The sequence below is a fragment of the Arvicola amphibius genome, chromosome 3 (genome assembly GCF_903992535.2).
Source record: "Arvicola amphibius chromosome 3, mArvAmp1.2, whole genome shotgun sequence".
Classification (NCBI taxonomy): domain Eukaryota; kingdom Metazoa; phylum Chordata; class Mammalia; order Rodentia; family Cricetidae; genus Arvicola; species Arvicola amphibius.
This window is the reverse complement of record NC_052049.1, coordinates 113,809,101-113,837,019: the sequence shown is the minus strand read 5'-3', so window position 1 is coordinate 113,837,019 and position 27,919 is coordinate 113,809,101. Positions and strand designations below refer to the sequence as shown.

The window sequence follows — 27,919 nt, the reverse complement described above, 5'->3', positions numbered from 1 at the left end:
CAGGACTGGCTGCTAGGCTTTGGCCAGGATTTAATTTGAAAGTTAAGGCTTTTGTCCTGAACTGCCAGGCCATCCATGATTTCTGTGTCCTGGACCTTCATCCAGCCTGCTGGATCTCAAGTCCATTTGCCAAGTCTGATTCTTTTTTTTTTTTTTTTTTTTTTGGTTTTTTGAGACAGGGTTTCTCTGCAGCTTTTTTAGAGCTTGTCCTGTAACTAGCTCTTGTAGACCAGGCTGGCCTCGAACTCACAGAGATCCACCTGCCTCTGCCTCCCGAGTGCTGGGATTAAAGGCGTGCGCCACCACCGCCCGGCGCCAAGTCTGATTCTTAAAGGGGAGATTTGGCTACTTTTGGCCCACTGTTAGCTCTGCATGCCCCCCTCCATCTGCTTGGAGGAGGCAGCTATAAGGGAAGGGATTAGTGGAAGAGGGTCAGGGATGAGCAGAGCAGACAGGAGGGGTGCAGAAGAGTTAGACAGCTGAGTACTTTGGCCCCACACTGAGCCACGGGCTTCAGAAGCAGATGGCAGCTGTATTAGGTAGAAGTAGAAATCAAACTGAAGGGAAAAGATCAAAATCCAAGAAAACCCCACAAACTAGAAAGGCTAGAAAGGTAAACAAAAATCAAAACAAACACGCAAAGCCAAAACAAAACCCCACAAAAACAAAATCCATTATTGGCAAAACCCGAACAAAACAAAACCCATCCAAATCCCAAAACAAAGCAACAAAAAGCCTACTTAACCAACTAAACACTTAACAATGATGGATACCTGTTTCATTGAACTCTTGGAAACAAGTGGTCTGGTCTCTCCAAAGCTGCCACCGTGTGCTGCTGTGCCCATCAGCTGGAAACAGCAGGACCAGACCTTTTCTGGGCATCCCACCATCCATCAGGGATGACAGAACTATCCCCAGTTGAATACTGTGGATAACAATCCTTCACTTAGCCCAGCAGGATCTTTGGCTCAGAAGGGGTGTGGTGTGGTCCTGTGGCAGCCAAAGGGCAGTGAGGAATTGGGCTTGGTGTGGGCACCTGCCGCATGTTCCCAAGAGTACTCTGGACAGTGAAGCCCATAGCCTAGAGAAAGAGGGCCACCTCTGTGTAAAGAAGGAAGTGAACCAAACCTCACTTCCGAGCTACTCAGGGCTTTGGGTTTGCTGACCTTCTCCTGCTCTGCTTGGGGATGGGATGGGTGGGGAGGAGGAAGAGACAGCTGTGACAGCCATGCGGTACAACATGTGTCATAGGAGAGGCAGGCCCAGGGCTCATCTGACCTGCAGCCCCCTTCTTGCAAGCTTTTTGTCCTGGGCCGAATTTCATGTCCTCCGCACCCCATAGCTGTATTCATGAGGGCATAAACATTTCAGTCTTGTAGGGTTGTTTTTGTCTATAACTATACTATGAAAATACCCGATATATAGAAAAATCAGAAGACTTCTACAGTAAATCTTCACACTCTCCACTTATTTTCTACAGGCAATACTTGCCTCTGCTTCTCTTATCCTCTTGCCTGCTTTGAGAACCTAATTAGGTGTACCAGTGTTGAGCTCGGTGCCTAGGACACAGTGCACACCTTCCTGGGAGGCTGGCAGGCATTGACCCTGACAAGGGCAGAGCTGATTTTCTCATCTCCACCATCTCTAGGACTTTGGATGTCGCAGTCAGATCTCAGAGCACCTGCTGGATGGTGACATGCTTTCTCCGATCTTGGGTAGAGCCCACCTGGAGGTGAGTCTGGGTGGGCTAGGCTAGGGCCTCACTTCTCTGGTAGCTGCTTTTAGGGGCGACCCATAAACGATTCCTGCCCATTAGTGTGGCCTTTTGGGCATCCTCTCCCTCCAGACACTTTCCTCCGATGGGGCTTCTGGCCACGACTGCTTTGTTGCTGCTCTGCATTGAAACATCCCTGCCCTGCCACGTGTCCATTCATTCATATAGCAGCCGAGAGTTAACCACCTGCCTACCCATCCCTTCCGGCTTTGCCACCTAGCAGCTGGGTCTACAACTCGCCTTAGCTGTCTGCACACGCTGCACCTCGTGACTGCTCTGCCAGCCTTCTGCTTTTCCCTTGGCCCCTGCATTCTCTTCTTTATGCTCTAAGGCCCAGTGCTGTTGCCTGCTTGGAGGAGGTGACATGTCCCCTCTCTCTGCTATGGAGGCCGGTCTCTACTCAGGAAGATACAGAGGTGCCTGAAACACAGATGCTGCCCTAAAAGGGGCTTAAATCAGGGCAGTCTTTTTTCTCTTTTGTGGGCTTCTAGAAGAGGGATTCTGGCATGTGGTCTCACAGGTTTTAGGGAGCAACTGGTTTGAGTGGCTGGGTATCTATTGGGTAAAGCAAGAGGGTGCTTAATAGGAACCCAGCCTGGTGTGTGCTGGTGTGTCCTAGCGTGTGATGGTGTGTCCTAGCATGTGCTGGTGCATACAAGGTAGTGTTTTCAGACTGCAATTGAGCCCCAACATGCACCTCTCGGGTCTGACTGGTGCCTTCCTGGGTGACTACCCAGTTACCAGATCTCTGCTAGACTTTGGGTACCCCCTGTTTGCAGTGCTGAGGATACGAAGGCATGGAGAAGGGCAGGTAGGGTTAGGTAGGGAGGGCTTGGAGTAGGTGCACTGTCAGGCCCCTCTGATAACAAGTGGGTAGGAAAGCCACTAGCTCCATAGGGCAGGATGGGTTTAGCCGCTGTGTTCCAAAGCCTATGTGTTACCTGACTTACTTGGAAGCTTTACAGAAGATAGATTTCTGGGCCCACCTGAGCCCTAATGAGACCAGTAGTCCTTCTGGCTGCTCCCATTTGGTATAGATCAGGGTTTTAGTTCACAGCAGCTACTACCTGCTGGCAACCAGTCCAACAGAGGAAGGTCTAGTTCTTACTTTGGCCATCATGTTAGATTGCAGGTGGTACTAGATACCCTGGCTGACTGGCTGGCAGTGCGTCCGACAGGGCCCAGCCTGTAGCTACCTCCTGTTCTCAGGGTATGGAAGAATGGAGCTGCAGCCGCTTCCCAGCATGGACAGAACTATAGGTGCAGTCTTTTCTGTGGTTCTCTGGGGGCTCTAGCCCTATTTCCCTTGCTCTGATATCTCCCAAGGCTAGGAACGGGGAGGGCTTTAGAATTACACTACCTTAAGTTATGTCTGTCTCCAAATTATTTTGAGGACTAGGGATGTAGCTTAGTGGTAGAGCACTTACCTAGCACATGTGAAACCCTGATTCCATCCCCGGCACCGGGAGAAAATGATACAGCTTCAGATGCCAGTGACGTATAATAAACTTCATATCTATAGAGAAAAATTTGATACATTTTGCCATATGTATTCCTTTGAAGCTATCATCACTGTCAAGATAATAATTCCCCTTTCCATTGCTGGACATTGAATATAGGACTTTGTATATGCTAGATGAGTTCTACCACTTAGCTGTCTCAGCACCCTGGTCCCTGCCCTTATAAAAATAAAACCATCTAAGCTACTCAGGCTTGTCTTAGACTTGCAATCTTCCTGCTTCCACCTTGGGACTAGATCTTAAAAACAAAACTCAGAAGCTTAGGTAAGGCTGGGGTCCTGGTGTCCTGAGAAGTGTTGGGTTAGAGGCTTAGCCTTGCTAAACGCTTGTTTTGCTCTGCTTTCCACATCCGTCCCCTATTGGGGTCCTCTTCCTTTTCTGGGGGCAAAAGCTCTAGGGAGAAGTAAAACTCTCCTGAAGACCCACTGCCCGGCTTTCCCCAGGTCATCCATCCCTCCTCTGTCAGGAAGGTGCTTCGGTTTGTTGCAAAAGTACAGGATGTAAAGCAAGAAGGGGGCAGATGGAATGATGTGTCTGTGGCCAGCTCCACTCTGCCTCTGTAGCCTCACGGTCCCGGAGCTCTTGGTGGCCTTGGGCTCCTTTTGAGCCTTCGTTGCGGTCGCCCTGTTTTGTTACTTAGATCTTAGTTTGTGAAGTGCACTTGGTTTGTGCAGTCCTTTTCTTTGAAAAAGTGAGAGCAAGAGGATGATTGTACGCGGGTGGTTTGCGGGGAAGATTCGTGGTAAGCGGAACGCTAGAGGGGACTGAGTTGGGCTGGGGAGGGTGTGCTTGCCTGTCGTTGTGTGTAGGCTCTGCCCAGGCTGATGCAATGAAGAGTGGCAGCCCTGGCAGGGAGCCCTTCTGCTTCAGGCTCTGAAAGGTGCTCACAGGTGGCATTGCTAGTTTTCATGTAATTTGGGGGAGCTGGTTTTTCATGCAAGCCTTGCCCTTCCTTTCCTACCCAGATGACAGTCAGATCAAATTCTGGTTCAGGCTGCCAGAGGAGAACGCGTGTGAGGGGTGCAGAGGGCTGGGACCCCACTGGGGAAGACAGAGTGGTCTGGCCTTCCCTACCTCTCCAGTGACCTCTTGAGTCCCAGAGCAGACGCTGCTCCTGTCAGCAGGGCCAGCCCCAGAGTGGGGCTGTCACAGAGCTTTTCTTGGCTGAGGGAGAAGATGGGAGAGCAGGAACTGGTGTTGTGGCCTGGCTTCCTTGGCAGAAGTTAGGTTCATGTGTAGGACATTTCACCCTTACCTGGGAGCCGAGCTTTACCATGCCATAGTTGAGGGAGGAGTCGGTTGAGGCAGGACGTTCTGGAACAAAGAGTGGATCCCAGACTGACATCACCACTACATTTCTTTAGGAAATATTTGAAATCATCAGAAATTACCCCCCCCCCTTTTTGAACCAATTTGCTAAATTTGCCTAGATACCCAAGATGTAAAATAAGATTTGAGCGTCTGAGAGTTTATTTTCAAACAGATGCTGTAATAACAGACTGTGGGTCTCCTGACCAAGCTCATGTCCTAAAATGGAGCAGTGGAAGGAAGGCCACTGCCCTCCCCCAGAGTCAGGCACCCTCCAGTTTGGGGCATAGCCTCCCTTCTCCCACCTAAATTTTGGTGCTTCAGAATTCCTTCTTTCTGTTGTACTTGCCCACTGCCTTTGGTCAGCCTATTTTATTTTGGCACCCCTATACCACCAGCCCTGGTGATCCACGCCTCAGTGAATTTGGGTGTCCATGGAGATCTTTGCCTTCTTGCAGCTAGCAGTTCAGGCTCTAGGCAGCGGGCCAGGCTCTTGGGTCCTCCCCACCCCCCACCTTTGGCTCCTGTTTGTGTGTGTAGTGACTATACTTATTTGTCTCCTGTTCCAGCTGTGGGCCAGGGACTTAGCCAGAGCTTAGGAAACTGCATTCTACAGTAGAGAGACACGTTCTGTGTCTCAGTGTCCTGGCCTCTCCAGATGTACCATAGTGCATAAGAGACCCTCACAGTGCATAGCCCTCTAATGCATTTCTTCCTGACTTCCTGTTTACAGGCCCAGGGGTTAGGCCAAAAACAAGATGACAGCCAGTCCAGCAGAGCTGAGCCACAGAGCAAGCATTCCCAAGTCTCTGAGAGGTACGGTGGGAGGCTGCCCCAGAGACCCAAGGCATTCTATGTCATCAGGGTGGCGTGGGCTTGGGTAGAATTCCTGGTCCTTATGGTTGGCATTGGTTTAGTATGCCCTTGCTGGAAGACAGATGGTGACCCAGCTGGATGGCAGTACGCAGTGTGTGTATGTGGTGTAGGGGTGGGGCGGGATGAAGCCTGCCTGTGGGGGTGTACTGTGACGGGAGTGTGAAGTGTCACTTGGCAGGACTTTGCACATGGCCCTTTGGTGAGTCCAGGGCTCTGTCCTCTTTATTGGTTTGGGCTGATTAAGCTGGATTAAGCTGTGAGTGTCTGGTCATGAGCCAAGGCTGAAGTGGTCTGTTGGATATTTGGAGAGCCATGTTCTTAGGTACTGAAGCGCTGCATTCTGAGCCAGGGTTCTTCCTGTGATGGCAGAGATGGATGGGGGGGGGGTTCTGTGATGTTAGAGATGACTGTGCAAAGAGAGAGAAAGAGAGAGAGAGAGAGAGAGAGAGAGAGAGAGAGAGAGAGGTCCTGTGACGTAGAGATGATTGTGTGCAGACTTTCTGTCACACACACAACACACTCACAAGTGTGCATGTGTGTCACACATAGCAGACACACATGCAGCAGGACAACCTCCTCCTCAGCTCCCCTGGTCTCAATCCATAAAAGGAGGAGGGCTATCATCCAGTGAAATGAAGGGTGTAGTCATGGCTTCTTGGATCTGAGAAAGTGGTCTGCACTCTTCCTTCTTTACTGTATTCAGTGATGCTTCCTGCTCTGGCTACCTTCTGACCACTTGAGTCTGGCATTACCTTTCCCCATTTATTTTTATTTTTTATTTTTAATTTTATGTGTGTGATTTTTTTCTGGATGTATGACTGTGTACCTGGAGCCCAAGGAGGTCAGAAGAGGGTATTGGATCCTCTGGAACTAGAGTTACAGATGGTTGTGAGCAGCCATGTGGGTGCTGGGGATTGAACTCGAGTCTTCTGCAAGAACAAGTACTCTTTTTCAGTGAGTCATTTCTCCAACCTATCCTTGCCCCATTGAAAATTTTTTATTTGATTTTAAGTGTGTGTCTATATATGAGTCTCTGTGTGTGCCTCTGTGTGTGCATGCATGTGCTGTCATGAATATGAGTGCCCACAGAAGCCAGAGGTGTAGGATGCCCTGGAGCTGGAAATACAGGCAGTTATGATCCATCTAACACGGGTTCTGGGAATCTAACTCAGGTCCTTGGAAGAGCAGTACAGATGCTCTGAACCACTGAGCCATCATCTATCTCTTCATTCCCTTAATTTTTTCATCCCTCCCTGGCCCTGGTGATAGTGAATTCTGAGGGTGGACATACATGTGATGTTCAGCTGTTGGACCAGGCAAATGCAGCAGGGTAGCTGAGAGCGCAGCCTGCAGGAGGGAGTGGAGGGGGAGTCTGTCGGGCTGCAGGTGTGACCATTATGTCTAAAGCCTCTGTAGGTTCACCTTCTTATATAGCTTCTCTAGGATTTTTTACGAATTATAGGCTCGATGTCCTTTATTTATGGCTAGAAACCAATTATGAGTGAGTACATCCCATGTTCATCTTTTTGGGCCTGGGTTACCTCACTCAGGATGGGATGACTCTTTGTCTTGGAGAGGGGTGGAGTGGGGGTATGGGTGGAGGGGAGGGGAGGGAGGGGGGAGGAGGAGGGGAAGAGATGGAAATTTTTAATAAAAAAAAATGAGAGAAAAAAAAAGCCTCTGTAGGTGTGGGGTGCAGTGACCCCTGTCCAGATGAGGGGGGACTGGTGCACGCTATATACCACACACATTCTCTTCTTGCTTTCCGAGTGATGGCCTGACCCTGCTCCTCTGGCCGCCCTGACCAGGTTATTGATTCCCATTTCTGTCAAGGGAACAGATCCAGAGTACCCTGCACAGCCGGGCTGTGGAGGAAGGACCTCTGCAGACCCTAGAGGGGCAGCCTGAGTGGAAGGAAGCAGAAGAGCCTGGAAAGGGCTCTGTAACCAGCCCCACCCTGCTGGCCCCCCTTCAGAGGTAAGGCTGAGGAAGACTGGGTCCCTGAGGGTGGTGGCCCCTCCACGTGTCATTGTAATAGTGAGGACTAGAGACAGGGATGAGAACGGTTGTAGACACTGCAGCCAGAGCGGCAGTAGCAGAACAGCAGAAACTGGGGGTAGCGGGCGGGGTGGGGGTGGGGTGGTGAGTCTGCTTCTTCGTAGTTCTCAATCTACAGCTGAAACTAGGGTAGCCAGCTTGATTGGGGAACCATAGGAACGCTTGAATAAGAGTGTGCCTTCTCCTGCCAGGGCAGACTGCTATTGCCCTGGCCACTGCACTCCTGCTAGGGACCCCTCCCTTTCAGCTCCTTGCTCATCGGCATTTCCCCCTGGCAGGCATTGGCCCACCTCCAGTCTCGCACAGGCTAAGCTGGAGCACTGTTTTGTCCCAAGCCCAGCCAGATGGCAGTGCAGGGCCCCTGGATCTCCTGAAGCCAGATGGGAGGACCTTTCTGTCCCAGCCTGGTCTAGAGCCTAGGGTGTATTTGCCAGTGCCTCTGTTCCGGCAAAAGGAAGATGTTGGTCTTAAGATTCATACAGTTGGAATGACCCGCAGGGGAAGCTGAGCTGTAGCAAAGTTCAATCAACAGCATCCACTGAACACCTGCTGTGTGCAGTGCTTTCTGGGTGATGGGACCATCTCTCTTCCCATGCCGGTGGGAAAGTTTGGTCTTCACTTCAGATGGCTGGGAGAGAGGGGGTTGGGGAACTAGGCAGGCAAGTTTCCCTGGGGCTGCCCTCCTTGTCTCGCCCCAGCTCTTTAACCCCGAATAGGCTGTAAGCCGAGCCCTTCCCTTCCTAACCGGCTCTAACACAGTTGCTTCTTTATTGCTTGCAAGGGAGCAGGTCCCGAGCCTGCCTGCTTTCCCTGAGAGGTCTGAGGAGAAGCACTCCCAGGCTGAAGAGCTGGGTCTTGGGCAGCAAGAGGCTGAGGAGCCTGAGGAGAAGGTGGCAGTCAGCCCCACCTCATCTGTCTCTTCAGAGGTGTAAGGGCCAGTTTTATGTGTCTGTTCTGTCTTCCAGTGTGTGGACTGCTTGAGTGCCCGTTCCCTTTGAGTGGTGGCAGGAGTGGAGTGAAGGATGGTTCATCCTTGGTGCTCCTTATGCAGCTTTGAGGGCTCCACTAACCATCACTGATCCTTGCCAGGTCTGAATGTGGGTGAGGGGAACCGTGTAGCTCATTAACAGGAACCACGAAGCACGAGTTTTCTCCAAAACAGATATGGAATGTTTTAGAAAGGAGATAGGGGCTCGGGGTGGGGAGGGGCTTGCTGGCGAGTCACACAGTGAGCATACTTGCTCCCTAGAGCCCTGACTTTTGACTTTAGGCCTGAGGTAGCTGTGCCAGGCTCTCCCCCAGTGAATGAGGGGTGCAAAGGCCCAGGGTTGTTGAGCAGACAGTTTTTCTGCTGGTGACCCACTGAGAGCTACCCAGGTCAATGAGCTCATTATCTCATGACTTCATCTCATCATCCTAACCCTGCCGGAGTCACGTGGGCATGCAACAACCACATTTTTTTCAGACGGTGAGCTATCGTGCAGTGACGAACATGGCTTTCTCAGGTCTCCTGGGAGACTGTGACCCAGTGAATCAGGGCATTGTTCACAGGGACAGGAGCTGAGTGTGAGAGAGGAAGCTAGGTAGAGATCAGCTTAGCTCCTCTCCAGACACCGTGACTGCCCAGTGCCTGGACTTCATTTTCTTCCAGTCTCAATGATGCTGTCCCTCCTGGGGTTTCCAGACATTTGGCCCCCTAGGCTCAGTGTGCCCCACCCTTAGGCCGCACCTGCTTTTCTTTCCTTGAGTCTTTTCCAGTGGGAATCAGTTGTTTTTCAGAGTGGTGCAGGAGTTCTGTATCAGGCAGCTGAGTCCAAAGGGTTAGGCCGCAGACGCCATCATCTGCATCTTTTATTAGCATTTGTGGAATAGTAAATGGATCTAAGCCACTGGCTGGCTGTGTAGCTCAGTGGTAGAGTGTTTATTTGTCTAACATATGCAAGATCCGATTTCAATTCCAGTACTGCTGCAGAGAGTCCGGGTATCTGACTCTCTAGCTTAGCAGAAGTACCCTCACTTCTAGGAACGTTCCAGGGGACTGCCTCGCCCTCCCTGCCTTCCCACCCTTGCTTATCCCTGTGTCTCTCTGAGTTACATAGTGTCCAGCCTGCCTTGCCTCCCGTGACTGGAAACTGGGTCTCACAGAGGTTGATACCTGAGCGGTTGGCCTAGAAACCAGACCCACCTCTTCTTTCTGAGCCCTCAGCTTGCTGTCGGCACTTTCAGGCATCATTCAGTGCTTTATGCCTAAGCAAGGTGTTCAGGATAACCAAGTCTTTAAGCCAGGGAGGCAGGAAACAGGCTCATTTGCCTATGCGTCAGGTGCACAGGCAGGCTCACTGGAGTGGTCTGATGTCCCATCTTCCTGCAGCATCTGTCCCTAGGGCTACACACAGCTATGCAGCCCGCAAGGGAGACAGACATTAAAAGGTACTGTCGCTGGGAAAAGATGCTTTCTGCCAAGGTTGGAAATGAGTTGGAGGGTTGATGAGGCAGAGAGCTGGGAGGGCAGGCCCGTGTGGAGGGCAGTGTTCTCAGAGGAGGTAGGTATCCATGTTGCTGTTTCTGCTATCAGCTGGCTGTGTCAGGGGACTCAGGAACCCAGGATGTGGAAGGAGGGAGGGGACAGAGTTGGGAGGAGAGAATTGATAGCATGGCTTAGGGTTATTTTCTGAGTTCTGATTTTAGAAATAGGGAAGGACAGGTCTTGACCGTAGCCTTTTCTGTCTTTTTCTCACTGGCGTCTGTGGTCTGCAGTGGGGTTCTTCACCCTGTTCTCTTCTGCCATTTTGATCTGTCCCCTCCCGCTGCCTTCCATCTGCTACACTGCTGAGCTGGAGGGAGGGGTTTTAGGGCTCTCAGTTGAGGGGCTGGCTCCCCTGGTTGACTCTCAAGCGGTTCTTGGCTTCAGGTCCTGCCCACATGCTCCTGCGGGATTGAGCCATGGCCAGTGTGTAGTGCCTGAGCACTGTGCAAGGAGTGTTTCTGTGCTGAGAATTCCAGTGCCAATAGGTATTGGAATGTGAGGCTTAGGCACCCGGGAGTGCTCATGCCTCCTGGCTTTGAAGGAAGTAAAATACTTTATCCTGATACTCTTCATAACTGTCTAGACATACAATAAGCTGGATGTCTTCTTAACAGTCCTCTGTGCACTCAGGTTGACTCAGTTTCTCACCATTTCCAAACATTAATGTAACCATGAGCTGATGACAGCATTTCATCGCTTTTGAGCCAGAAAGCACCCGGCTCCTTTGGCAGCAAGGCTGGGAACTTTGTAGCTTCTTCTGCAGTTCTTCTACAGTAGAAGCCTTGGCCTCTGCTTGATTTGGGAGGCAGAGAACAGACTCTGGGACCTATTTCTGAAATGAGCCTTAAGTAGTAGGCAGAGCTATAGTAGGGACATGGAGACAGGATTGCGCCACTCAGGGGAGAGCCCATGAGGGACAGACTTTCGATCTCTGCTCTGCCAGAAGCCACCCCTCAGGCCACGGCCTCCCAAGGCTGTTAGGAGCTGTCTCCCTCCTAGGATCCTGGATCTTATCCAGTCCAGGCTTATTCCATAGGACAGATGCTCACTGTGTCTTACTGCCAGCCCCTGTGTGACCTGGCTGGGGGCTCCCCATTAGAGTTCTGGTGTGATGTTCTGTAGCTTTTGGACCTTGTGGGCTCTAACACTGTGGTGGTAAGCTGCCCCCTTCCCTATGCAGGCAAACCACAGAGCCTGCAGCTCCCGAAAAGCAGTTCTCAGAGGCTATACTGAAGGCCACAGAAGAGGCAGTGACCCAGGAACTGAAGGAAAACCAGAGGCGGCTGCTGGAGTTGAAGAAAGAGAGGCAGAAGCAGCTGGAAGAAAGGCTGTGGCGAGAAGAGGAGGAGGAGGTGCAACGGCTTTACCAGCAGAAGGAGAAATCCCTCAGGTCTTTTTCCTCCCCGGGCAGGGGTGTGGGGAAGGAGGGGCACCCTTTTCCTGTGCTGACCTATCTGGGATGCCCACAATCTCACCAGAGTAGCTCCTAGAAACCTCTCCCAGAAACTTCTGTTGGTATTGCATTGAGTGCCCAGGGGAAACATCTCTGGCCTGGCTCCTTTGGTGACAAACAAGACTGGAGAGGTGGAGAGCTGGTCCTTCGGCAAGTCTTTCTGCCCTAGAGTAAAAGCAGGGTTCTGCTCAGAAGAAAGGGGTGAATGGCTACTGAGAAGGTAAAAAGCAGCGTGTCATAGCCCTCGGCCAGGAAAAGCGCTTCAGAAACCTGTGAATGTTCTTTGTTGACAGTTTAATGCCACGGCTTGTCCCTTTAGACAGAACATCCAGGAGCGGTTGAAAGTTACTATTTTTAGACCATAGATAGCAAATCTATGCCTAATTTTGAGGAAACAAAAGAGATAACCATCACCTTAATGATGGGAGGTCAGGTTCAACCTCTCATTAGCCCAGCACAGGCTCCCTGCCCCAGGGTCCACCCTCTCTCACATCTTCTTGTGTCCACGAGTAATATCCTCTTCTGGCCAGCTAAAGGTCAGGGTGCAGCCAACGGCTTTCCTTAGAGTACAGCACCTCCAGCCCGAGGGTGGCTCCTAAGGGCTCTAACCTTGTGGAGACCAGGGTGCTGGAGGTATCCGTCTCAGGGCCTAGAACATGCTAGTTGCTCCCTAAAAAGCATTTCTTGTTTTGATTTTGGGTAGAAATGAATAGTTTTAGCCAGTAATGACTAAGTGATTTCTCTGTGGGTAAGAGCCTTGTCTGGCTTTCCTTGAAGCTGTTCTTCAGGGGACTCTGGTTTCTCTTTCCACACAAACTTTCCTGGGTGTGGATCCTCCTCTTCGCCACTGATGAGAAGACAGCCTGTCTTGCCCTTGTGTTTGGTGTGAGGTGGAGAGCTTGGATTGCTCTCAGTTCCCCATCAGCCCTGCATTCATGTTGGCTGTGTAAATTTTGCCATGGAAAAAAGAGGGTTTTGGAGTCCAAAAGGAAGGATTTGTACTTTTCTCACATTTCCCCCCCTTACCACAGAGGAAGAGCGTGATATAAATAAATAACTTGAAATAGGAAATAATCCCAAGTCTGCTTTGTTTCTGGAATTCACTGGTTTTTTGAATCATGTTTTTCTTAGGGTTGAACTTCCTGGGTGCACTGCACACATCGACTAGTCTTGTGGGATCTATGTGAGGAGTTTCCCCCCTCCACACCCCCACAAAAAAAAAAGATCTCATTTGTAAAAGCAAAGGTATATTTGCTTCAGGTGAAATGATGGATATCACTGGTCAGATAAGATGCCTCTCATGGACATGTAAGGCTTGCTCATAGTTTGGGACTAGGTGATACTACACAAGCCCAACACACTGATGGAACAGCATTTTATATCTGTTACTATATTCTGTGCTTGATACAAAAGACAATATCATTAGCCAGATGTGGTAGCATAAGCCTATAATCCCAGGCACCTGGTAGGTGAAGGCAGAAGGATCAGGAGTTAAGGCCGCTTTTGGCTACATAGGGGATATGAAGCCAACCTAGACTAAAGGAGACCTGTCCTCTTCCCCAAAAAGAGGCAGGATTTTTTTTAAAGTTTTTTGAGACAGGGTTTCTCTGTGTAGCCCTGGCTGTCCTGAAACTCACCCTGTAGACCAGGCTGACCTCGAACTCAGAGGTCCACCTGCCTCTGCCTCCCAAGTGCTAGGATTAAAGGATTAAAGACATGCACCACCATTGTCTGGCAAGAGGCAGGATTCTTATTCTGAAGAAATTCCCTATTTTGCAAGGAAAGCAGACGGAACAGATTAGTTACGAGGTACCGTGATGTACGGTACAGGGCAGCTTGCGCTAAGAAAGGCCTGCATGCAGATTGTAAGGGGAAAGCTGAATTGATGAACTTGCCTGTTGGGCAACGAATAGGGTTTTGCCAGATAGGAAAATGGAATTCTTGGCTGAAGGACCAGCATGAGCAATAGTCAAGGGGCAAAGAGAAAGGCAGAGATCTGGAGATGAGATGCATTTGGTGTGCTCAGGATGGAGTCTATTGACTGAGGGTGAGGCTGGCTGTAACCTTCTTTGAGTAAATACCTTGTCCAGGAGGTGGACAAGCAGCCTGCCTTTTGCTTCCCGTGGAAAGGGTAGGTGGAGGTTAGGTCCATGAGGAGCCAGCACGGATGAGACATTGACTGATCTCTAGTACTGAGCGTAGTTTCTGAGGAGGCCGAGTTGCATGGATCCTGAGTCCAAGAAAGACCTTGGTGGTCACCCTCACCAGCCTATCTCTTTCCTTTCCCCTCAGCCTCCTGAAGGCACAGCTGCAGAAAGCTGCTGCAGCAGAAGAGGAGGAAGAGGAGACTCGGATAAGAGAGGAAGAAAGCCAGAGGCTGGCCCGCCTCCGGGCCCAGGTGCAGTCCAGTACAGAAGCATTTGAGAACCAAATTAGGTGAGTGTGCACTGGGGGCTGCCTGGCCTGAGGCAGTGACCTGAGTGGCCGGGGCTTTTCCCATTCCATTCTGTCTGCCCAGAGCGGAGCAACAGGCTGCCCTCCAGAGGCTTCGAGAAGAAGCAGAGACTCTCCAGAAGACTGAAAGAGCCAGTTTGGAACAGAAAAGCAGGAGGGTGCTGGAGCAGCTAAGGGAGCAGCTGGAGGCCGAGGAGAGGAGCGCCCAGGCCGCCCTGAAGGCGGAGAAGGAGGCCGAGAAGGAGGTGGCTCTGCGGCAGCTGAGGGAGCAGCTGGAAGGGGAGAGGAAAGAGGTGAATGAGCCGAATCAAATCTGCCCCCTTGACACAAGCGTGCAGAGCATGAGAGGGGCTTGCTCCAGGCAGGGGAGCTGACTCCCTGAGCCCCTTGTGTGGACTCACTCTACTCAGGGCAGGTGCTCACCCTGGTCTCTGCAGCAGCTGTCCAGGGAAGTGTCCTGTGGATTTGGGGAACTTTTGCTAAGGTGGAGCTGTGGCCAGAAGAGGGCTTGACACAATGGTGCTGTCCCTGTCGCTGTAGGTGGCCGTAGTGGCTCCTTTCCCCGACTGCTCTGGAATAAGAGACAAACCCTTGCACAGGTTCTCCCCTCGCCTCATTTCTCCTCCCAGCATCACGTCAGCCTCCGAATTAAACTCCCAGTAATGGGCCACACGGAACTTTGCTTTTGGCGAGAGCTTTGGTCGATAGACACCTGATAATCTAGATCAGGTTCCCAGATCTAGACCTCCATCTGGCCTGGCTGCTTCATAGTCTCATATATGGGTTTGTGTATGTATCTGTGGGCTTGCTCAGGGTCATGTGGAAGCGGTGACCGTGGGTTTATGTATGTACCGTGGGCTTGCTCAGGGTCATGTGGAAGCGGTGACCGTGGGTTTGTGTATGTACCCGTGGGCTTGCTCAGGGTTGGTGTGGAAGCGGTTACCGTGGGTTTGTGTATGTACCCGTGGGCTTGCTCAGGGTCGGTGTGGAAGTGGTGACCGTGCGTTTGTGTATGTTCCTGTGGGCTTGCTTAGGGTTGGTGTGGAAGCGGTCACTGTGGGTTTGTGTATGTACCTGTGGACTTGCTCAGGGTCGTGTGGAAGCGGTGACCTGAGGTTTACTGAAAGGCCTCTATGCTGGCCTTGTCTACCCCTCTGTCGGCTATAGACTATAGGGGCTGAGTCATTTTAAACAAAAGTGTCCCTGTGATTCTCTTTGGCCCCTTACTTACACAGAGCAAGGTGGTCCTGAACCCTGGCTTCCCTTGGTCAGTGCCTGGCCTGCGCCCTTCCCTGCTTCTCTCACAGGCCCTCTGCTTCTCTCCAGGCGGTGGCAGACCTAGAGAAGGAGCACAGTGCTGAGCTGGAGCGGCTTTGCTCCTCACTGGAGGCCAAGCACCGGGAGGTGAGAGGAGCTGGCCTGGTCTGAGGGGCAGAGCCTGGGCCCTCAGACCCCTTCATGCTGGGCGGCACAGGAATTCAGCCCCACCCTTGGCCAGTAGGGCGTGCGTTTCCTTTCCCCTCAGGATGCTGGGGTGGGTGTCTAATCTCTGGCAGATTAGTCCCTGTATAGAGGCTCTACTTCTGAGGGCCACATTCTGGTGTATGTGCTGTTACCTCCTTAGGTGGTCTCTAGCCTCCAGAAGAAGATAGAGGGGGCTCAGCAGAAAGAGGAGGCCCAGTTACAGGAGAGCCTTGTGTGGGCAGAGCAGAGAGCTCACCAGAAGGTTCATCAGGTGACTGAGTATGAGAAAGAGGTGAGTGTTGGTCTGTGTCAGCTCCACTAAGGTCTTCTGGGCGGTCTAGTCTGAGTGGCCTCCACTCCTTCAAAGCCAGGACCTTTGGTGCTTCTAGGCCCCCGTGTGCCTGTAGGAAGGGGTAGTGGTCATAGTTCAACACGCGTGCGTTGGTGCTCTGTGCGTATTGGGGACAGTTCATGTGTAAGACCTTCAGGTCCCCAGGCCTATGCACTCTCAGTCCGTGCAAGCTGTGTTCCTTCTGTCCCCTTCCAGCTTAGCAGCCTCCTTCGAGACAAGCGCCAGGAGGTAGAGCGGGAACACGAGAGGAAGATGGACAAGATGAAGGAGGAGCACCGGCAAGCGATGGCTGAAGCCAGAGAGCGATACGAAGCTGAGGTAGCTTAGTCGCCTCCCACTCCAGCAAATGTAGACACCAACTGCTGCAGGCATGGGGGGGGGGGGGAGATCTGGAAAAGGTTGGAGGAGACTTCTCTGGCATCCTGCAATGACAAGGTCATTGTTCTATCTTACCACTGAAGCGTGAGAACCACCCCCCTTCCCCAACGAGGGGTGCTTCTCCCCCGACAGTGACCGCACTTTGTTTAAATGGTAATGATTACTGAAGCTGCCAAGCCTTTCCCAGGTGCCAGGCAGGCACTACTCTGAGCTCCTTAGCCATCCTCCTGCATTCGGTCCTTGCGGCAGCCTTGGGATATGTGCACGCCATCATCTTCATTTTGGAGACCTGGGGAATTTAGGCCACCTTCCCAAGCTGTCTGGCTACAGCTTTCAGTTTTAGTCACTCCGAAGCCACGCCCCTAGGGCGCATGGGATTTCAGGACAGCAAGAAGGAGACAAGAACCCAACAATAGCCAGATATTATCTGCCTGGATTAGTTACTTTTTTCATGTTGTTGTTGATGTGACAAGCTACCTGGCAAAGACAACTCAAGGAAGGAAGGGTTTTTCTGGCCCCGTGTGAAGTTATCCTCTTATTGTGGTGGGGCAGGCATGGCGGCAGAAGCATGATGCAGTTGGCCACACTGCGTTCACAGTCAGGAGCAGAGGGATGAGTGCTGACCCTCAGCTCCAGTTTTGTTTTAGGTGGTCTGAGACCTCAGCCCGTGGACTGGTGCTGTTCACATTTACAGTGGGCCTTCCCTCCTCAGCTACCCCAATCTAGAAAAATTCCTCACAGACATGCCCAGGGCCTGACTCCTCGATGACTCCAGGCTCTATCAACTTGACAGGCAGTAATAACAACCATCTTGTTACCCATCTAGAGGTGGGGATGTTCCATGACTTGAGTGGACCCCAACTCAACTTGGCTTGTTCCCGTTGGGGCTGGATAGTGGGCCAGTGGCGGTATGACTGCAGTACAACTCAGTCCTATGGGAGACCTCCGGGCTTCTGCTCCGGTGACTGGAATCTTCCAGGGCAGAAACCGCAGCCTCAGGACAAAATCTGAGGGGCTGATAGTGACCCTCATCAGTCTATTTGATCTAACACAGCAGGAGTTGGGGAGACTGATTCTGGGGTGTTAGGAGCTACTGTAGGTTCCTACAGGCAGCCCCATGATCTTTTCTTTCAGGAAAGAAAGCAGCGTGCTGACCTCCTGGGGCACCTGACTGGAGAGCTGGAGCGTCTGCGCAGGGCCCACGAGCGAGAGTTGGAGAACTTGAGGCAGGAGCAGGACCAGCAGCTTGAGGACCTAAGGCGGCGGCACCGGGATCAAGTGAGGGCCTGGGAGTCGGGGCAGTACTTAGAGACTTCCATTGCAGGGCAGGAAGTCTTGGGTGCTGATCCAAGAGATTCTGGCACCTTCAGGAATGGGATCTCACCCTGGTTATGCCTACACTTCAAGGTATCTTTGTTCCTTTGTTTTCTGAGCCTGGGAGTAGCCCCAGTATAGGAAAGGAGAGGTCAGTCCATTTACATCTTTAGGGTGGACAGGTTCATGTCTCCTTGCCCCACTGGGGATCAACAAGATGTGGCGTGTATACACTGGGAGGCTTCAAGGACAGGGAAAGAGGGAACAAGCCTGAGTCTAGCTTAGTGTGGGGCGTGGCATGCTGGGTTCTGGATCTTTCTCCTATCCTTCAGCTAATAACCTTTCACTCTTCCTACACCCATGTCTTTCTTTCTACCATACTTCGGCCAGGAAAGGAAATTACAAGATTTAGAGGTGGAACTTGCAGCCAGAACTAAAGATGTCAAGGCCAGATTGGCTCAGCTGGATGCCCAGGTGAGGGAGGCCAAGGCTGGATCTACCTTGCCTCGGGGAGGGGGTTTGAGCACAAGGGCAGGCTCTACCTCAGTCCTGGGGTCTGCAGTCAGCCCAGGGCTTGTCTCCCTCCAGGAAGAGAACATGCGGAAAGAGAAGCAGCTGCTCCTGGACGCGCAGAGGCAGGCTGCTCTGGAGAAGGAGGTCTGTCTGCCCACCCTCTCTCTCTTGTTTGACCCCTGCCATCTGTTCACCTGTCCTGTCCAGGTCCCTGGGGCTCTAAGACTATGTTGGCCAGTATCATGTACCCAGTGGACCTGACTTTCAAGCCTTGGGGAGTGGGGCTCTGGTGAGGGACCAGGAGCCTGCAGACGCCAGATCCTAGAGACAGTGGCTTCAATGGCTCCAGGTTTCACTTGTTTTTTGTCTCCCACACCTCTGATACTGCCTGCACCTCACCTTCTTCCCATGGCATCGGTGCCCCAGGAAGCCACAGCCACCCGTCAGCACCTGGAAGAGGCAAAGAAAGAGCATACCCACCTGGTGGAGTCAAAGCGGCAGCTGCGGAGGGTCATCGATGACCTGCGTGTCCGGCGGGTGGAGCTGGAGTCCCAGGTGGATCTGTTGCAGGCACAAAGTCAGAGGCTGCAGAAGCACCTGAGGTAGTGTGGACACTCTGCTCCTGGCTAGTGGTCACCTCTTCCCCCGGACCTCTGCCCTCTGCTGCTTTGGGACCCATGTCATCATGGACATCCACAGGGAGAGGGCCCAGTTTGGAGCCCAGACAGAAGCAGCCAGCACAGTCCTGCTGCACTTGGTAGGGAATGGAGTGCCGAGGCTGTGAGAAAGAGAGGATTCTGGGTTCTGGTGTCCACATCCCTGCCCTGTGGGACTGAGAGTGAGTATCCCAGCCTCACAGCCCTGCCTCCTGCTCTCTTCCTCATCACAGTAGCCTAGAGGCTGAAGTTCAAAGGAAACAAGACATGCTTAAAGAACTGGCAGCTGAGAATAATGCATCCCCACATTTGGAGCCAGATCTCCACATTGAGGACCTGAGGAAATCCCTTGGCACAGTGAGCGAGGGTCTGAGGCCTGGGAGTGATGGTAGGGGTTGGACAGTTGGAGAGGAACTTGGCTCTGCTTTATTTTGGACCTAGCCTCCTTTTCTTAGTCTCTTTCTCCACCCTCTCTGTCACTCAGATGGTACATATATGTGAAGAGCACCTGGGGGCTGGCAGAGCTGTTTCTGTGGCTAGGACACTGGGCAGGGCTTCGGGATTCCTTCAGCCTGTGGGCTGTTGGCCTTGCCACACTCAGCTGGCCTTTTCTATTATGTGTTTGCAGAATGAGACTCAGGAGGTGTCCTCTTCCCTCTCACAGAGCAAGGAGGAGATCGACCTGGCCATGGACAGGTGAGTTTCCCCAACCCATCTTGTGCCATGTGAGAGTGCTTATATCAGAGCTGAGATGACAATGACCTTCAGTGGGGCTTGGTTCAAGGCATGGCCCCAGGAAGGAAGACTCTACTAAGCTAATATCGTATGCTTGGTGACTTTTAACACAGCATGCTGGTACCTGCTGGCCTCTAGGTGAAGGTCAGACTTCTAGGAGTATCTAGTTATCTGAGTACAGGCCCCAGGCACAATCCACAGAGTATGTGTGAGCTATTGACCCCACGTGCCACACACTCTAGGTACTTAATGGTGATATCCAAGTCCCAGTCCAGCAGCTCCTGTGTATGTTCATGTGGACATGTGCTGGGGAAGTGGCCCCATGGCTTAGTGTAGTCTTTGGTTTTCCTTCCCTACTCCCTCCTGCCCCACAGTGTCCGGCACTTCCTCTCTGCTGAGGGCGTAGCTGTCCGGAGTGCAAAGGAGTTCCTGGTGCGCCAGACACGCTCTATGCGGAGGCGACAGACAGCACTGAAAGCCGCCCAGCAGCATTGGCGCCGTGAGCTGGCTAATGCCCAGGAGGTGGATGAAGACCTCCCAGGCACCAAGATCCTGGACAGTGTGTGCAAGAACTTGGATGAGGTTAGGAGCATAGAGGAGGGCCTGCTAGTCTGTATTGGGAGATCTGAGGGTGTTAGCTTTCATCAGCTGAGCATTCTGGGAACCCTGAGATAGGCCATGCGGGCTCTGGGGTCACTTGCCTAATCATGGCCATACATCATGTGTAAACACCTTCTCTAATAATACATTGTTTTATCTTCATAGTAATCATCTTTAATGAGTGAGGATACAGGTTGAGGGTCCCTAACTCCCAAATCAATTCAAGCAGTAAAGTCTATGCAGATATTCCCCAATCTGAAAACTACTAAATCTCAGATGTTTCTGAGGCCAAGCAATTTGGAAATGGGATGCTCAACCTGTATTGCTATTGCCATGTCCTACATGAAAGGTACGACCAATGTCTAAAATATTTCAAATCCAGTGCTCTCCTTTACCCTTTGGTATACTGGAGACAGAAGATCTGTCTGTAGATACACTCAGTGCAAGGTTGAGTAGCTGCTCCCATGGCTGGCTTCTTTGACAGTCTGATTCACAATGAAAAGACAGAGATGCCATTGTTATATGATGTTACAGATTTGTGTATCAATTGAGGCCTCAATAGCATGGGTTCCTCCGGAACATGTCTGAATGCTTAGAATTCTGACGGTGCCAGAACTGGTGAGGGACCTATGCCCTGAGGCCTGGATGCCTGGCCTGTGGGCAATGGATAGCAAGAGGCTTGCAGGCACAAGGATGGGCTCCCTTCTCTCCCTGGGCACTTTACTGCTGTGCTGTATTCCTTTTGGTGGTGACAAGGGTTAACAGAGTGATGGTAACCGTTTGGCCCACAGCTTGAGAACTTAGCATCTCTGGGCATAGTGTTCCTCACGCAACACACTGTCTTGTTAGTTCTCAGGGTCTGAGGAAAAAGCCATTCTCTCAGATGAGCAGCTGGCCTGAGAGTTAAGGGATGTGTTTACAACCACCCAGCCAACAAATACCAGAGCCGGGACTCTAGCATCCATGCTGAATGTTTTTCCTTCCCTTCCTCCCTGGCCACAGGAGACCAGGCACTTGGATGAGATGAAGTCAGCCATGAGGAAAGGCCATGAACTGCTGAAGAAGAAAGAAGAGAAGCTGAGCCAACTGGAATCTTCTCTACAGGAAGAGGTGTCTCCCTGTGGCCACATAGGCCGGTGTGGCCCCTCCCTTTCTCCTCTAGGCCTGGATTAAGGAGAGCTGGATCACTAGTGCTCAGGCTCTTGGCTGAGATAACAGAGGCGTTGGCTCTGTCAAAATACCTGAGAATCTAATGTCTGTGCCGATGGTTCAAGACATCCTTGGAGCATCTGCTGCTTGGTCACAGCATTCTTGGTGAATGTCACAGAATTGGGGACTAGCCCTGTCGTCCCTGCATGGTTCCAGGAGAAGGTGTGATCAAGTGTGGCTTCATGGTGTCTCTTCCTTCCCCGAGACTGTGAAATTTCCTCCATGCCCCAGGTTTCAGTTTGGGAGCAAAGATACCCAAATGGGAGACTGCAAGGCTAATTTGGGGTGGATGATGGGGTTCTGCTGGTCCTGGGGGCCCCGTGGGCTGCTTCACAGGCAGTTGAGTTCTCTTGGCTTAGCCCCTCTTCTGAGGCCGACTTTGTGGGTGCCTTCCTGGGGTGCCCACAGAACCTTGGACCACAGAAGAGCCACCTCATCAGACCTCAGTCCTCACTCACCACAAGGCAGGCGGAGCAAAATCACATGGGAAGGGACAGTGCTAATGGTCACTTCTACCTGTCAGGTCTCTGATGAGGACACTCTGAAAGGATCCTCTATGAAGAAGGTGACCTTTGATCTCAGTGACATGGAAGACTTGAGCAGTGAGAGCTCTGAGTCCTGCCCCCTGCCTCATAGTGAGTGGTGTCACACAAGGAAGCCAGGGAGGGAGAGGTGAAGTGAAGCCCAGTGTTGTGGAGAGGGAGGAATGCGGGGGCCATTCTAGCCGCCTCCTCCAAGCCCTGCAGTGAGCCTGGATGAGGTACATCGTCATCCCTGGGTCTGCAGCATGGAGGATGAAGGGGCCAAGGATCCCTGCAGTCTCTCTCCAGGCCCCTGCAGCCCCCCAACCTTGGCTGCTCTGGCCTGTGCTTGGGTCAAGGACCTTGTTTTTCCTTTTTTCTATGTCCTTGGGCCCCTTGTCGGGGACACAGAAGCCCTGCACCCATCCGTTGTCCTCCTGTAAGGTCTTTAGCGGGGTTTCTGCAGTAGTAGGATACTCAAGTGCCAGCTCAATCCTGAATCCTTCCTACCATCTGCCTCTTTCAGTCACCCTGACCCCAAGTTCCGCTGATCCCAACAAGATCCACTACCTGAGCAGTTCCCTTCAGCGGATCAGCAGTGAGCTGAATGGTGTGCTGAGCGTGCTGGGCAGCCTCAACTCCCAGCTGCCACCACAGGTCCTCAGCAGCCCACCCCCAGCTCCGCTCCTCACCTCCTCGCTTCGGCCCTCCAAGAACGCCCCTACCCCAGCCTACCCCCTCCTGACCAAGCCCTCGTCCTCATCGTCTGCCACACCCACGTCCACCCAGTGGGCCTGGGACCCGGGACAGGGCACCAGGCTCTCCTCCTCCTCGCAAACTGTGGACGACTTCCTGCTGGAGAAGTGGCGCAAGTATTTTCCTTGTAGGTCCCCACTCCCCCGTGCACCTGGTTTCTGGGTGGAGCCCTCCCACCTCTCTCCTCTGCCCTTATGCCCTCTCATAACCATCCTTTCTTTTGCCTTTGCCTCCCCTTACCTCCCTCCCCATCTTTGGTCATTGGCTGTCAGTGGGGCCCTGGTGAAGGAAGACCTTGTTGTGGCCTTACAGTCAGAGGGTCTGCTCTGGGATGTTGTACAACGAGCCTGTACTGTACGGAGCTAGAGCCAGGCAGAATCAAAAACTGTTATTGTTGTCACCCTAATGCCTGTCATTAATACAGTACATGATGACATTTACACAATCACACACACACACACACACACACACACACACACCCCTCTTTAGTCTGTATTGTCGTTCTCTGAGGTAGTAATTATTTGTCTCCATTTTTTAGACTAGTAAAGTTGAGACTCAGTGGGGTTTAGTAGTGAGCTCCAGAGTCAGATACCAGGTGTTGACTCTGCCTATGACCCCTTGACCCTGGCTTCTGCTCTGCTTCTATCCAGTCTCCTCCTTTAGTCCACCCCCTGTTGAGGGGCACAAGTCATAAAGGCAGCCATTTGAGGGAAAATGTAAAAACATTTTCTGCCCCGGAACAAATTGAAAATTAGGTTTTTAGCATCATAGTAAATAGGACAGTTCTTGTCTGTCACCCGTCTCTCACCTTCAGCACAGAAACTTTGCCTGTCATTGTTTGTTCTGGGGACATCCTTTTCTGGGACTGCAGGAGGCACGGGTAGTGAACATGGTAGTGGCCCGCTGAGGCAGGGGCAGTGGGGAGGGGAGCTGACTCAGCTGGCTGATGACTGCCCTTGCATTCCTTGCTGTTGCAGCTGGCATCCCGTTGCTCAGTGGCTGCCCTCCCCCACTGGAGAACAAGCTGGGCTATGTGTCTGTAAGGTAAGTCTCTCAGTCAAGAGCCTCAGTGTATGGACCTCCCTGGGGAGGGGGTACCAGGGACCCAGGCAGGTCCCTGGTCCAGAGTCATCTGTGTCCTGCCTCCTTCTGAGCAAGCGAATAGTCAAACCCTGCTGCTGAGGGTCAGTGGGTGTGGGGAGGGGCGTGTCCGACTAGCTCTGCAGATGCCTGCTGGGTCTGTGAGGACACATGAGTCTGAAGGGAGACCCAGCTCTTCCTACTACCCCACTAGCCCTGGAGTCTGGCCCGTCTTTGCCGTTGGTCTTTGTCTGATTCCTGTGGCCTCTTCTCCAGTGCTTGCTGAGCAACATCTGGAGTAAGGGGACGTCCTGGGGGAGACAGACAGGCGATGATTTAGTCCCGTGATTCATTTCCTATTCATCTTATTCCCTGCCAAATATTCTCTCCTCCCCACACCAGCCCTAAGTGTAAATCCTGCAGCCATGTCTGCTCTCTGGGTCAGCCTGAGAGCTGGCACTGAGAAGTATTTGAGCTGACGAATTGGCTGAGGACAGACAGATGTGAAGGTCCTGGGTAGATTCTGCATCAAGTGCCCAGAAAGGGGTTGGAGAACAGTCACTACCTTCTCTTTAGGGACCAGAGGGGGACATTTGAATTGCTGGAGGCCTTACAGGGACACTGGTGGGCCAGTGAGAGGAGGAGGGGGAGGTGCTTGACTCTGCCACTCACACCAGCCCACTTCCTGCCTGCTCTCCCTCTCCTCACTCTCTAAGCGCTCCCCCTCTTCCCCAGTGAGCAGCTCCACCTCCTGCAGCACTCCCATTCTCGAGTCCCCAAGATGGACAGCGCCAGCGTCCAGAGCATGATTGAGTCTAACCGGAAGTGGCTAGAACATTTCAAGAATGACCCCAAGGTGTATCCTTTTAGCTGGTGGTCCCCAAACCCTTGTCCCTTCCTGTTGTACCGGCCGACTGGCTGTGCTCCGCCACAGGCCTCTGATGTCTGAGGAGCATCCTGTTGGGCCTTTGACCGGTTCTTAGCGCCCATCTGGACGTGCTCAGCCGTCTAGTTTTCCTTCACTTTGTGACCAGACAGCTCTTCTCCTCGGCGCCCAAGCCAACAGCCACTTCGAACTTACTGCAGCTGGGCCTGGATGAGAACAACAGGCTGAATGTGTTTCACTATTGAGGCCTGTGGGGCGGCGGCCTCCTCGTCTACACCAAGTGCCTGAGGCGCCATCAGCACCTTATTCCCCTCTGGTCAAGCATGTCCTCCATTGTGGGTTCCACCCAGGACTCGGAGGAACCACCGGGTAGGTAGGCGGGAAGCTCATCATGACTGTAAACAGCCACACACGCTTCGCCCGTGGACTGTCCTGAGCAGGAATATACGGACATCTGCAAGCTTCTGCATCAAAGTGGCTGCTGAGGACTTCAGGGTTGTGGCCACCTTCAATTAAAGCAGCTGCCTTGGGAGGCCTAGGGAGTCTCCTTGGAGCTCGGGTTCCTGGCCTTCCAGTCCTGCCGAGGGCTCTCGTGGAGGAGGGGAGTGTGGTCCTTTGTTCAGGACAGCCCCCTGGCATGGCCATGCCCTGGAACCTGGCTGTAGCTGTCTTTCTGATACCTCAGCCCCGTAAGGGTTACATCTGTTCCTCTCTTTTTGGCTTTTTTCTTTTTTCTTGTCTTCTTTTGACTCTCTCAGGTCTGGGTTCAGCTGCCTGAGTCCTGCTGAAGTTGTTCCCGGGCCCCAGATGTCCTGCATCTTCCTCTCAGCCAGCCAGCACTGGGCTTTCCTCAGGGCCAGCAGCCCTCCCTCCCTTTGGATGCTCTCTGGAGCCCTTCCTTGCTCTCAGGTCTCAAACAACTGTCTCTTCAGGAAGCCAAAAAGAAAGCCATAGAAAAAGATGGGGATGACTTCTGCTCCGTCTTGATATTTCTCTTCCTACAGCATCCTCGTGTATCTGCAAACCCTGTGTCCCTCTGTCCTTCCACCCGGGCCACCCCGCCCTAATCTCGCTATCAACTCTTCCCAGAGCTCAGTGGAGGGCTGACTACCTGGTACTGGCAGGGACTGGCTTGGCCAGGTGGCGCTTCTGGCACAGCCTCTACAGCCCCACATCCCCCAGTGGGCTCTGCAGGCGATGTTGGGCATCTGTCTCATTGTTTAAACAAAACGCCTCGTTTTTCTTGTCTTGAGAAGCCGCGGGCTGCCTTTACCCTTTCTCACCGCTTTGTTGCTCATTTCTTCGCCATGGAGTACGACCCTAAGAACCAGTTGGTTTTTACCCTCTTAGGTAAATTTTTAAGTCATCAGCCGACCACATGCAGAAAAAGTCCATTTTGTTATTTGTTCCACTCTGTGCCTTGAGAGCAGCTTGAGTGATCCGACCAACCCTTGTGACAATCCTGTGTCTTTTTGCATCTATTAAATCTCTGCAAGTCTGTTTTCTATAAGGCAGCCCTATGAATGTGTTGGTCTCTCTGGAGGCCTTTGTGTCCTTCCTCCTGTGGGAAAGGGAGATGGGGACAGTGAGTGTTTATGAACTATCTCCTTGGGTATCTGATCTAATCATTCAACAGTGTGGAGTTTGGTGCAGGTGTGGTTTGCTCCATTTTTATGGGTGACAAAAGCAAGGCTCAGAGACTTTTAGGTGCGTGGGGCCCCTAGTATAGAGCCCTGCACGCCGTCCCCTCCCCCAGAGCACCCTCAGCCCTCCACCTGCCGCCACTTCTCCAGGAGTACTCGCTCACTCACTATCCGCCCTTCCCTGTTTCCCACTTGCCAGGTTGGAGACCCCCGGGGCCATTTCCCCAAAGACTGTGGGTTTCATCTCCTGTGTAGACAAAGCCATGCCCTGCACCCCAGCCGTAAGCTGGCACTGTTAAGTGGGTCTGCCCCCGCCCCGGGTGAACAGTCTGTAGATACTCTTGGGTTTGTAGCAAGGGAGTAGCTAGGAGAACCAGCGCACACACGGCCTTCCTTCATGCAGCTGTATAGACAACCAGCTGAAAACAGAAGAGCTTAGCCTGGTGTCCTAGCCTCTTCCCAGAAAGGAAGGAGGAAACGAGGGAGGCGTAAGCTGATAGCTGTTGAATGCTTCTGTGTGCTACGGTTTTCTTAAGCTCTTGTTTGTAATCTTAACCTTAGGAAACATATGAAGAAGTTTAGGCTTAGAGAGGGTAAATAACTGTAGTTCAAATGCACAGAGCTAGTCACTAGGGTTTGAACTAGATCCATCTGTTCTTGAAAGACCAGTTCCGTTGCCCACAGCCGCCCCGTGTCAAAAGCTGTTTCTTCCAGGCTTACGTCACAGTCCTTGGCCACTTGGTCTGCACACCTGGAATCCTGCAACTGGTGGTTTCTAGCTGGGGTAGTAAAACCTCCTTGGGTTAGGGCTTAAAAAGGGAATTTGGGGACCTGGGCACATAGTACCATATAATTTACTCGTTTAGCATGCGTGTGACCCTGGGGTCATCCCCAGTATAGAAAAAAAAATGGGGGCTGGTATTTGGCAGGCATGGTGGCATTCCTATTTAGTCCCAATGCTCAGGAGGCAGAAGCAGATAGATCTCTGAATTTGAGACCAATCTGGTTTACAAAGTGAGGTTTAGACCAGCCAGTGCTACATATACATAGTGAGAACCTGTCTCTTAATAAATAAATATATTTAAATTTAAAAAATTAAAACAATCTAATCTACATGGGAAATAGAAAAAGACAAGATCTGAGTAAATTGGGAGTGTAGGGATCATGGGAGAGGGCAGAAGGGGAGGGTGGAGGAAGGGAGGGGAGTGGAGAAAAATATATAGCTCAATAAAAACCAAAATTAAATATAAAAAATTAAATTAAAAAATTAAATAAAAATTAAAATAAAAACAAATAAAATCAATAGTTTGCCGTAGGGGAAAAATTTAAGCAGATTGTCCTATCCCTTTTCCTCTCTTGGACTTTAGAATCCAACTGGGAAACTCAAATCATAGACCTCTGAAAGGGATTGAGTTTGGGCTGCTATAAAAAACACTGCGAAGTTGGGGGTGCTGATAGAGTGTTGTAGTGACAGGCTCAATCCTTGCACCTTGCCCTTCTGTATTAGTCAGGATTCTCTAGAGAAACACAACTTGTAGAACGAATCTCTCTATAGGAAGGGGTTTATTAGTGGGACCCATAGGCTGTGATCCTGCTAATCATACAGTGGCTGAACAAAAGGCCCAAGGATCCAGAAGCTGCCCAGCCGATGTCTCAGCTGGCCTTCAGTAGACGCTGGAATTTCCAAGAAGTAGGCTCTAATGCCAGTGAAGGGATGGGCTGGCAAGGTGGGAGCAAGCAGGCCAAGAGCATTCCGCCTTCCATGCTCGCATACAGGCTCCCAGCAGGGGTGGCCCAGATTCAAGGTGTGTGTCTTCCTACCTCAGAAATCTGGACTAGAAG

The 27,919-nt window shown here is 51.9% G+C and overlaps 1 protein-coding gene across 5 annotated transcripts in view; it reads left to right on the top strand.

Annotated features, from left to right (window-relative positions):
• Cep164 (centrosomal protein 164) overlaps window positions 1-25,948 on the top strand; it is a 63,072-nt gene extending 37,124 nt beyond the window's left edge. For 2 of the 5 annotated variants that reach the window (XM_038323906.1, XM_038323905.1), the window contains 23 exons: window positions 1,649-1,732; window positions 5,336-5,418; window positions 7,312-7,455; window positions 8,318-8,464; window positions 11,244-11,453; window positions 13,809-13,952; window positions 14,035-14,263; window positions 15,297-15,374; window positions 15,595-15,726; window positions 15,982-16,104; window positions 17,299-17,442; window positions 17,869-17,952; window positions 18,067-18,135; window positions 18,418-18,593; window positions 18,881-19,004; window positions 19,276-19,343; window positions 19,757-19,964; window positions 20,985-21,092; window positions 21,715-21,826; window positions 22,239-22,595; window positions 23,446-23,512; window positions 24,284-24,406; window positions 24,583-25,948. In XM_038323906.1, the coding sequence (XP_038179834.1) occupies window positions 1,649-1,732; window positions 5,336-5,418; window positions 7,312-7,455; window positions 8,318-8,464; window positions 11,244-11,453; window positions 13,809-13,952; window positions 14,035-14,263; window positions 15,297-15,374; window positions 15,595-15,726; window positions 15,982-16,104; window positions 17,299-17,442; window positions 17,869-17,952; window positions 18,067-18,135; window positions 18,418-18,593; window positions 18,881-19,004; window positions 19,276-19,343; window positions 19,757-19,964; window positions 20,985-21,092; window positions 21,715-21,826; window positions 22,239-22,595; window positions 23,446-23,512; window positions 24,284-24,406; window positions 24,583-24,679 (3,111 nt within the window). In that variant the 3' untranslated portion in view covers window positions 24,680-25,948. The remainder of the gene's footprint in view (window positions 1-1,648; window positions 1,733-5,335; window positions 5,419-7,311; window positions 7,456-8,317; window positions 8,465-11,243; window positions 11,454-13,808; window positions 13,953-14,034; window positions 14,264-15,296; window positions 15,375-15,594; window positions 15,727-15,981; window positions 16,105-17,298; window positions 17,443-17,868; window positions 17,953-18,066; window positions 18,136-18,417; window positions 18,594-18,880; window positions 19,005-19,275; window positions 19,344-19,756; window positions 19,965-20,984; window positions 21,093-21,714; window positions 21,827-22,238; window positions 22,596-23,445; window positions 23,513-24,283; window positions 24,407-24,582) is intronic. The other 3 variants (XR_005284746.1, XR_005284745.1, XM_038323907.1) reach the window with 3 other exon arrangements.
• Window positions 25,949-27,919: the final 1,971 nt, after the last annotated feature.